The 11333-nt window shown below is 36.9% G+C and overlaps 2 protein-coding genes across 2 annotated transcripts; one reads left to right on the top strand and one right to left on the bottom strand.

Annotated features, from left to right (window-relative positions):
• Positions 1 to 447: 447 nt before the first annotated feature.
• septin4a (septin 4a) lies at positions 448 to 6137 on the bottom strand. Its single transcript, XM_020920047.2, has 13 exons — positions 6092 to 6137; positions 5860 to 5882; positions 4332 to 4709; positions 3882 to 3978; positions 3359 to 3445; positions 3091 to 3214; positions 2844 to 2978; positions 2468 to 2585; positions 2286 to 2387; positions 2002 to 2098; positions 1171 to 1333; positions 612 to 711; positions 448 to 519 (listed from the first exon to the last, which is right to left on the bottom strand). Exons 1-13 carry the CDS (start codon positions 6135 to 6137, stop codon positions 448 to 450), a joined length of 1542 nt encoding a protein of 513 aa, XP_020775706.1.
• A 3795-nt stretch (positions 6138 to 9932) lies between these two features.
• Positions 9933 to 10911, top strand: LOC110155889 (olfactory receptor 1500-like). The gene is given in 2 exon segments (XM_020920066.2): positions 9933 to 10511; positions 10513 to 10911. Coding segments are annotated over 2 exon segments (978 nt in total).
• Positions 10912 to 11333: the final 422 nt, after the last annotated feature.

The following is an 11333-nucleotide window of genomic DNA, read 5'->3' as shown; positions in this document are numbered from 1 at the left end:
GTAACATTTATCAGCTCATACAAAAAATTCAAAGTCATTACATATTCTGTCCACTAGATGGGGTAACAACTCTATTAAGATTGTGTTTCACCCAAGTGACTTCTAAGAATTCAAATCCAATTGATTTAATCAGTGACAGGTTAATTTGGGCACTAATTTTGTGTTCATTGAAGTAGGTTATACACAAAACTAGGACATAAACTTTTACTATTTTTTTATTTTAGGTGAAAGTTATTTTATAGTAGCAATAGTATGTATAGCTTTTCTGTCTCTCTTTTTATGCATTTTAAGTCATTATTTAGATTTTTGGATGGGAATATTCAACTATTCTCAGTGTACTAACTTTTGATTTAATGTGTAATTTTCTCCTCATCTCCAGGTACAAAATGAATGTTAAAATATTACTGAATGTTAAAATGTGATGGTCTGTGAGACTACATGGTGTTTTCAGCATCCTCCCATTTGGCTGTTCTGCATCTGCTCTTGGATCCTCTCTAGTACCTCCTGCATCCTCCTCAGCTTGAGTTACACACATGGACAAATAAATAAACATGGGTTATAATATAATCAGGGTAGTGTTGGTTAGTACATTACTAAAACAGTGAACATACCTCTTCATCTTTCTCAAATATCAGTCGCTCTGTTTCAGGGTCAATGCGTAAAGGTAAAGGGATCTCAGCCAAGCTCCCCTCACGATGCTTCTCCCGTAAACTAACCAGAAATTAAGCATGTTAGAAAATGAAAAGTGCTTACAGAAGATGTTGCTGTTAAAAATAGATTAAGTTTTTTCCTGGTAAAACACTTAATGTAATAAGTTTGTTAGACGCAAAACATTTTAGCCATACATTGGGTGTTTTAATCTTTCAAAAACAGCTAAAAAATAAAGACATGTTTAACTAAGATTATTGTAACAGAGAGAGTGTGTTTTGGTTCAGATCTCACAAACATAAAAAAAGAGAAAAATAAGTCATCTGAAAAAAGGGAAACATTGCCTACTTGCCTTAATAGATTACTTCATATACTTGCTTAATATGTTCACTTAAGTTGGAATAGTGGAAGTACAAATTCAGAAGTAGACTTTCTTCAGTTGCATATAACATACCGGTACATACTCTGTTTCTTTCCCCTTCTTCACCCAAAACCTCAAGTATGTGCCCTGTGCCCTTGTACCTGCGCTGCCTCTCCTGCACCACCATACGCGTCATGCTCTGGATGCACTGGGCCCTGTAGTTCTCGTAGTGGGACTCTCGGGTCACATCCTTCAAGTCCTGCATGTGAGTCCGCACCAACATGTTCCTCAAGAGCAGGAAGTCCGAGTGTGCTGGATTCTCCACTCCAGAGACAAATGAACACACTTCAGTCAGTGTAATACTAAATATATGAAACAATGTCAAATGTACCACAATATTAAGGCTCACCATCACCATCTTGTACTGACCCATCACACACCAGGGTCAATAAAAGTTAGTCCACTCAAATGAATGCAATAAGTAAATCATAATTGGAAAGAAATATCTATTTTCTATTGCTATTGATTGGTGATGGCAGATATATATCACTCAGGTCAGGGCTGAACAAACATTTTTCACAGAGGGCCAAATAGTGAATATTATTCATATTCCACATATTCCAAGAGGGGGACCACAGATTGGTAATTTGTACAGTCATTCGAATTAGTGCATGTAACACACTGTGTGACGTGACACAGCCACTGTACTGTTAATAAGATCTGTATCAAATATATCACTATATAAATACATTCATCACAAAAAATAGTGTCTATAACCACAACCAGGAACAATGTAACCAGAGGCCTGAGGGCCAACAACAATTGGTCTGAAAGCCACATTTGGCCCCGAAGGCCATTGTTTAGACACCCCTGATTTTTTTCTTTATCTTTTAAAACATGGCTTTTATGTACCAATTCCTACTATTACCTTCCTCAGAATATATCAATAAGTACCATGAAATTAATATTGTGATCATTTAAAATTTGGATACCTTCAACCACTCCCCAGGGATAAAGACGCCCTCTGATTCTGCGACCTTTGCTCTCCACTTGAATGTTACTCCCAATAATAGCAAATGGGATGCTGTCCTAAAGACAGAGAAGGGGAGGGGATAGTTAGTCTTAGTTTAAGTCTTTCTGGCTTACTAATACTTTCATTGATACTTTCATGACAGTAACTGCAAGAACATATCAATGACCACCAATATTTCACTATAAATACATGTATAAAATGTATTTATTTATATTATTTATATACACAAGAACATTTACAAACCTTGAGAATTTGGTCATGTCTTTTCAAATCTTCATCTTCATCTGAATCGTACTCTAAAAATTGATAGATGTTAATACCAAACTGCTTGATCTCCTCTCTGATCTGAAATACATGAACAAAAACACATTTTAGATGAAGCAATGATTTGATGTATTGATTTATTTTGCAGGCCAGTTTGTCACCTTCATCTTCTTCTTGTGCCTCTCCGCTGCTGTGAGGCTGTCAGCTTTGGCCAGAATTGGGATAATGTTGACCTTTTCATGTAACGCTTTCATGCATTGGACGTCAATGGGACGAAGCCTGGTAGAAAGAAATGTTCAAATATGACCTTGACCACTGATATTTGTTAATATTTGTCAGCTTGGTCTTTTTGGTCTCATCAGTCAAAGGAGAAATGTCACTGAGTATGGAGTGAATGAATAATGCACTGAAAGGGCTTTCTATGTCTTGAAAGGTGTTATATAAAGCCAATGCATTATTTATATCAAAATATGAACATTTCATGCTGTTATGTTTCGTTTTGTTTATTTATTTTTATTTTTTTACAACCATATGTACCCGTGTCCATAGGGTGAGATGAAGTACAGACAGCAGTGCACTCTGTTATCCTGAATGTTCCTCCGGTTTAGACCACTCTCGTCTCTGAAGTACTGCTCAAACTGCTGGTCAATGTAGTCCTCAAGGTGCTTCCAACTAAAAACACACCATTTTTGATTTTTCATTAAAAGAAAAAAAAGAGGGAGATTTAGACAGAGGAGGGAAATAAGAGGCAGTGGGTAGCTTGTCTCTAAGGAGATGCTATTACCTTTCTGAATTATTGACAGCGTCGCCAAAGCCTGGTGTATCTATGATGGTGAGCCTTAGCTTGATGCCCTTTTCCTCTATACTGACAGTGTGTTTGACAATGTCCACTGTTTGACTGATGCGCTCTGCACACACACACACACACACACACACACACACACACACACACACACACACACACACACACACACAGACAGACACATACACATTTATAAGCAGATTGTGTCAATAATAAATATATATTTCATGATAGATCTGGATGCACTCACCTTCTGCATTAGGGACCTTTCTGTCTTTGTACATATCAGTGAGGAACAAACTGTTGATGAGAGTGGACTTACCCAGTCCAGACTCCCCTATTGACCAAAACAAAGTTTGTTTAAGACTTATTTTGAGGTAAAATATATTTACAATACACTGTAGATTTCCAAATCATGGCTCAGTTCACAGAGCACAGTAAGACAGCAGTCTTTGCTAATTGATAATTGTAGTTTAAATTAAGTTAGAGTGAATTGTGCAAGCCCCTACACAACAGAAGCTGAATTAAGGTTCAGAATAAGTCAAGAGACTGACAAGTGTAAATTTTATGGAACTTTTTTTAAGCTTTTAGGGAGCCTATTACCATCTGACAGGCTGACAAAAACTAGCCTTTTGGCTAAATCAGGTACATTTATATTACTATAATCTTTATTACTGCACACTGTCCCACTGAAAACTAAATAAATTAATTAAATAAAACAATTTTAAAAACAGACAGTTCACAATATGTTTAACTATAGCCCATGTACTTACCAGCCACCATGACGGTGAATGTAAAGCCCTTTTTAACAGTTTTCCTGTGAACCTGGTTCGGAAGAGTGGCAAACCCCACATACTCTTTGTCCTGATCCTGCACAGAGAAAAACTGTTTCTGTAAACACAACTCCCACATGACCAGATGAGACAGGACACTGGGTCTCTGACATGAGATTTTGACATAATAAAAAAAATAAATAGTATGATTCAGTTCACAAGTTTGACCTCACAATTTGTATTTAATTGTGGCACTGCTTTTTGGAACTTCATGTTTCTCAAGAGATGTAACTCACCAGAACTTAACACTTTTTTGGTTCATGTCAAATATAAAAGACGAAAAATAATCACAAGAACATTCTATTCATATATGCTGTATGTAATTTTATCTCATGAGATCTTGTGGCATGAGATCTTGTTAATACTGAAAAAAATGTAACAAAAACTGACCTCTGGTGAGTCGTACGGGTCAAAGCGTCCCCAAGGGCTGCGTGGTCTTGAAGAGGGACTGAGGGGAGAGTCCAGAGACCCATGAGAAACCAGCTGCCTTCTGAATCCAGGACTAAACTCTGCATCTGACCCAGACCTGCTGGACCTGCGTGGGACCACTGGAGACCCAGACAAGCTCAGAGGAGCAGGCCGAACTAAACTGGGGGTTCCAGGCTGACTGGAGAGTCTGCCATTTATGGCCTCTGCCCCATAGTTTATCACTGAGGTGGGGTTTTGTGGAATTGATTGCACATCTTCAGAAAGACCAGATGGAGGCAGGTCTCTCATTGCAAAAGGACATTGGACATCTTCTCGATTTGAAATGGACAGACTCTCCAACTGTGACAGAAAGAAATAATGTACAGGAAGGATCAGTGGTGAGGGATAAGAGTCTAAAGACACCAACAAAAATGGCAAAATCCAGTTTAATCTTGGTTAATCCTGCAACACAAACCTGACATGGGGTAAACCCAGAAAGAATGCACAGTAAATACAACATACATACAGCATAGGCTAAAACTGAAATCATTTATGCCTTGAACATCTATGGGCAGCTAAATGGTTTTCAGATTTATTATACTATTTTCTGTTTCTGAGACTATAAACAGAATAAACAACTCAGAGCAGTGCTTTAAAAGAGTGAAATGCACTGCTCCAAATAGCTGTTAGTTTAATCCTTATGTATCCAATCGCTAATCTTAAATTTAAAGGTTACATATCCTTAGCTTCATATCACAATAGTAATTTTTCAAGATTTTGGGGTAAATAGAAAAAATGTCGATATGATAACTGGGGTACACTTTGCGTGTGTGTGTTTTTTGTTTTTTTTTTCATCTGTAAAATAGTTTTGACTGGCCGAGGCAATGACACCAACAATCGCAGCAGGGCCCATAGAATAGAATGAGACAGAAAATTCTATTTGGCCAAAAATAATTGGTTTAACTAAAGCAAGCATATCTGGACACTACATTAGCCCATGTGCTTTCCTAGTGTTTCCTAGGCTTTTCTTTGTTCTGTGATTAGCTTGTGATCTTATTATCCCTCCCAGACAGCTGCATCTGTTCAGTACACAGACACAGTGTAGCAGTTAAAATGTACTAATGCAAAAGGGTCTATTATTTATGATATTATATATATATATTTTTATAAAATAGTCTACACGATCAACACGCTATATGATAATACATGGTTAGGCCTAATTCAACTAAGTGCCATTTGAAAACTTTCATGAATATGCTGGCCCTATATAGACTATTATTTCAGGTTTTAATGAGCACTAGCCCATGTAATGTAACAGGTCTCCACAATTGTATGACATGATATAGGCTCCTCTGGTGTTTCCGCCATCTGTCAGCTTTATTTACCCATAAGGCTTTGCAGCAGGCTTAACCCAGAGTTCTAATGCTCTAGTGGGGGTGGGAGCTTTACTATCTAAAACAAACACCACGTATTTTCAAGTGTTCACAGCACAAGTTCACATGTGTCCTACCTCCTTTTCTGAAAGAGTTGCAGCTTGTTATAAAGAAAAAGGTAAAGAACATGCATGAAACAATAATTAACACTGGGAAAAATTTAATTCAAACAAAAGTATGTTTGTGGAAATTAGCCTATCCAGTGATACATAGGCTACCAAACAGACAGCGCCAACACATATTGCACATTTTCGTTATTTTAACTTAAAATATCAGGCATATTCAACAGGATCTAACGTCGTGCCTTACCTTTCTTGCTGTTTCTAAAGCGCACTGGAGACGACATATGCTCCATGATGTTTCTCAGAATAAGACTAAGACCAAGCGTAAAAAACGAGATGTCAACAACTTTTAGGACACAAGAAAGCATTAAAAGCAAGGGAAGATATGGAGGACAGAGAGACGGCACTCACTGCACAGGACAGGATACGGAGAGGTCAGTGGAGCAAGTGCGCGTGTTCTGGATCAACCATGGAGGGGTCAACACGGTGCGCATGGATGAACAGGACGAGAGGGCCACGAGGGGGCGCTACTGTCCTGCTATGTACAAGTAAGTCAGTTGTTCCACTGCTACTTAACAGATGAAATGACACACAAAAGTATCACCACCTTCATCACCACTGACTGAAATATTGGGTTAACATTATGTACAGTGATAGTAACATTTTATAATGTTGTTTCCTCATCACAAACATACCTGGAGTTGTGTTTTGTTTCATTCACACATGTTTAACACTCAAACCCTGCAGTTTTAGGTTAAGTCTTTCTCTCAAACTGAAAACACTGGTGATGTCATGTGGTAATACAAGAAGTTTTCCACTGTGTTTTTAAACACCATACACCTTCACTAGAATCATCAATTTCAGCCCCGGAATTGCCAATCTTTATTGAACTAGCTGTCAACTTGAAAACTACAGCTTCATGACATCACAAGATAGAACAGAGCATTTTGAGCTTTGGGGATGTAGACAGACTCATAATAAATGTTACTCAAACATGTGTGAATGAAACAAAACACACTTCCAGGTATGTTTCTGATGAGGTATCATGATTCTAACATAGCTAGAAGACAGGGGTAAGTTCAGGCAACTTTTCTTTGCCTTTTCTTTTTCCGAACACAACTTTGAAGTAACTCAGTAACTTTGTCTCGTATTTTGAGCCACATTCCCTCCGGAACAATTACTCTGTTTATCACAACAGTCTGTCAGGTTCCTCTGAGGCTTACACTGAAAAACAGACTGGACCTCCCCCGGGAGGATCTCAACTACAACTAGTTACTAGTTACATCAACAATACAACATTCAACTTTGACAACAGAATATCAGTACAGCTTTACTTTATTTGCATTTCTATGTTATGTGTAATGTTATGTATTATGTAACTTTTATTGTAATTGCAATAACCTTTTGTATAAATTATATTTCAATAATGATATTTGTAAATTAATGAATGAATGAATAGCAATACAGAGAATCTTATGAATCTAGCAGTGGAGTAAGTGTAATTTTATTTTTACAGTTCAGTCCAGCTTGGACCCATTTCCCAGCTTATGTAGCTAACTGCCAAACAAGTGTAGATTTTCCTCAGTTTGCTGTGGTAATATTTTTTCTTAAATATATGTTCATCATGCAGAGCAGAGCAAGAGTCAGTGCCCATACAGAGCATCAGACCATGGCCAACAAAGGGTATTAGACGTATGTATTTTTTCATTGAGGATTCCACCTTGTTTCTAAGATTTCTCCGGTTTCTCACTGGGGACTGATGTTAGCTGTTACACCTACAGGGAGCAGAATATATTAATGTGGTCACAAAACCTTAATAAGGGAATCCCAGGGGTCTATTAGAATGTGTCCAGAGATTTCACAGGTCTCCTATTGCAGTTAATTCAATAACTGTCAGTTGTCGAAAATGTAAAGCAAATGATCTGTTTATTGTACACTGGAAACGGCACCACACAATCAAAACTTGAATATCCATAGATCTTCACAAACAATTTAACTAATTAAGAACAGCATGGAACCAAATAATATTATATCTTTATCTACCTCTATATCTACCTACCTCCGTGGGTCCTTGGGCAAGACCCTTCATGCTACTGCCCACCTCAAACAATGATGAGAGACAATGAAACTTACAACATGCCGGCTCTGTATGTGTGTGTGAATATGTGTGTGCTTTGGTATACAAAAAATATAGTATAATTTGGCAGCACAGTCATATTATTTACATTTATTATGTTGCTTTAAATTTGTTAATAATAATTATTAGGGATACAGAGATACCAATACTGGTATAGAATATTGGTGCCGATACTGTCAAATTTGCTGGATCAGGTATTGGTCCCATAATGTCATTTAAGCTGATATTCTAGTTGGGCCCTTAATTGGATGTAATAAAACTATTTACAGGGTGATTTTGATCTAGAACAGACATGTCAGACCCAGGCCCAGGGGCCAAATTTGGCCCGCAATCTAATTATATTTGGCCCGCGAGATCATATCAAATATGTATTAGAGCTGCCCCCTGGCTACAGATAGACTATAGAGACATTATTTATTTAAAATGTTGTTATTATTTTATATTGGTGCTTGTTCTGGATTTACTGTTTAAGCAAAATTATTATTAAACATTTATTTTAATAAGAAAAGGTTTAATATTACGTATCTCAAAAGAAGAGAAAACATGCAGATGTTGTTGAAAGTTTTCAATAAATATTTAGTTTGGCCCATGATTTTATCCCAGTTTTAAAATTTTGGCCCTCTGTGAATTTGAGTTTGACACCTCTGGTCTAGAACATCTCATAATGTTTGAACTTTTATTTATATGAAGCTGTTCAGTAGTGATTCGAAGGATAAATAACAGTTACATAACACAACTGGATCCATTTTGTAATAAGATAACTGCGTTTTAAAGAAGTAAGTGCCACTTTCCATCCCTATACTGCTGTCGGTATTGGTAGATATTGATCAATATCGATATTGTAACTAAAAAACTTTCTAACCTTCTCAATACTTTGAGTCATTGTGTCAGGTCTCGATTCCCAGAGTGCAGTGACTGCAACTGAGCTGTATCATCATGAGCACAACACCTCATTAGGAAGGCATTAAGAGACTCCCAGAGAACCTTCACCTGGGAACAGGCTCCTGAGGGCCCCCCACACAAACAACAGCATCACACTCTACTGTTCTGTATACTGTACACACTGAGCTGTACCAGAGAGGGCTCACTCAACTCAAGGCTCCAAGGCCACAAAAATAGGAACAAAAATGTGAGTTTGTGAAAAATGAAACTATTACATAATAGACATTTCAGTGATCAAGTCGCCTTCATTGAACTCAGTTAATACACTGCAGGTGCTCAGTGATATTAGTGCTGTTGTCCAAGGGAGCTGTGGCTGCAGTAGAAGCTTACCACCACTGAATTTGAGCACATGCAAAAAAGCACAAATATGCATTCTATTCTAAATATGGATATTTAAATAATTTAAATCACTATCATTTTTGTAAAAACATAAGTGAATATTAAACAACAGGAAGTCATATGCTGTTTTACCACATGATAAACCGTGAAGCACAGTGTGATTATTATCTTTTATCATTTGTTAATTTAATGAGATAGGGACATTGCACAATATACTTTGATCTTAACTGGAGAGCTACATTATACCAGATTGTAGTACCAGTGCTAATTTCCACCTGCAGTCCCTGGGCAGGCTGATGTTCATAAAATAAATCAATCCAAGCAATTGTATAATTAGTGATCTAAAATATCATTGTTGGAGATTACATCATTATGACATTATTAATCCACTTCCCAACAGACCTACAACAAGTGAATTAATTAATTATATTCCATCAATATGCTAGAGTTTAGGGCTTTCATAGAAATGTTTGCCCCGCCCTTTTTGCTAACCCTCATACATGTAATAATGAATAATAATGACCAAAGCTCTCATTTCTTTGGGTGACACAGGTTTGTTAATTAATTATTTGCGTAAAAAGGCTCTTGTCCATTGGAGCAGTCTGAGCCTCTCCTCCTTCAGTCCCTCAAACTAACAGCCATATTGTACATTTTATGTGCAATATTTAAAATGGACTCATTTAACTCTGCTTTAGGCAAAAACATCACATTTGTGCATCCCCCTTTTTTCATTATACGCGGTTTCATCGGCATCCCGAATGTAAAATATTACTACGTATTTATGTTTTTTGTGTTTGTCTTCTCTGTTATAGGAAATGTACTTGTGATGCTTCTCATACTTATGGACCATAACCTACAGACTCCAAAATACATTGCAGTTTTTAGCCTTGCCTTTACCGACTTCTTCCATATTTGTGCGCTGGTCCCAAAACTTCTGGACATATTTTTGTTCAACCACAATCATATCTCTTACAATGATTGCATGGCGTTTTTGTTTTTCTGTTACGCCTGCCTTTCCATGGAGGCTTTGAACTTAATGGCTCTTTCCTATGACAGACTTATTGCGATAATCTCACCCCTGCACTATCCGATCAGAGTTACTCACAAATTTATGTCCGCATTAATTGCATTTTTCTGGATTTTTGTTGTACTAGTTGTGCTCATTGCAATCGGTCTCCTGACAAGACTTTCATTTTGTGATTCTTTGGTTATAAAAAGTTATTTTTGTGATCATGGCCAGCTGCACAAATCTTGCTTGCAATGACACATTTCCGAATCAGATCATAGGCTCTTTGCTGCCTGTTCTTATCCTGTGGTTTCCTCTTGTATTCATTTTGGTAAGTTATATACGAATCAGCTTTGCACTGGCCAAGATAGCCACAATGCAAGAACGGGTAAAAGCATTTAAAACTTGCTCTGCACATCTTTCCTTAGTGGCGATATATTTTGTACCTATTTTGACCACTTTTACTATAGGTTCAGCTATAGATCCAAATGTACGCATTATAAACCTTTCATTAACATCAGTGGTGCCTCCTCTGTTGAATCCTGTCATATATGTGCTGCAGACACAAGAAATCAAAGACTCTGTGAAGAGACTTATCAAAATAAAAAGACAACACGTAATTACTTTGAAGGTAGTGAAGTAAAGAAACTACATCAAATAATTCATTAACTGAAGAATATTAGTCTATGAAGTGCATATTTTGCATTCAAAGCCTTGTTTTTTAATAATCTGTGCTGTTGATATTTCATGCTCCTGTTTGAATAGTTACATATGAATAGCCCATGGTGCCCTATATGAAATGTGATTATAATTATATAAATCATCGAACAGCCTGACCTCATTTGTTATTTAAATCATAAGCAATTGTTAATGTTAAAGGTCTACTATTTAACAACTATAACATTATAATAATTTTTTGTACTAATTATGAATTGCATCAACCATTTAAAACCACATTATGTAACATTTTAACATGTAACATTTAACATTTGTTTTTTGCACTGAAAACTGTAGAAAAAATATACATCCTTAGTCTGTGTGGATGTACATCTTGGACCAGGCCTC

Source organism: Boleophthalmus pectinirostris, unplaced genomic scaffold (genome assembly GCF_026225935.1).
Source record: "Boleophthalmus pectinirostris isolate CB_2022bp ecotype Guang Dong unplaced genomic scaffold, ASM2622593v1 HiC_scaffold_12, whole genome shotgun sequence".
NCBI lineage: Eukaryota > Metazoa > Chordata > Actinopteri > Gobiiformes > Gobiidae > Boleophthalmus > Boleophthalmus pectinirostris.
This window is presented reverse-complemented; position numbering and strand designations above follow the sequence as displayed.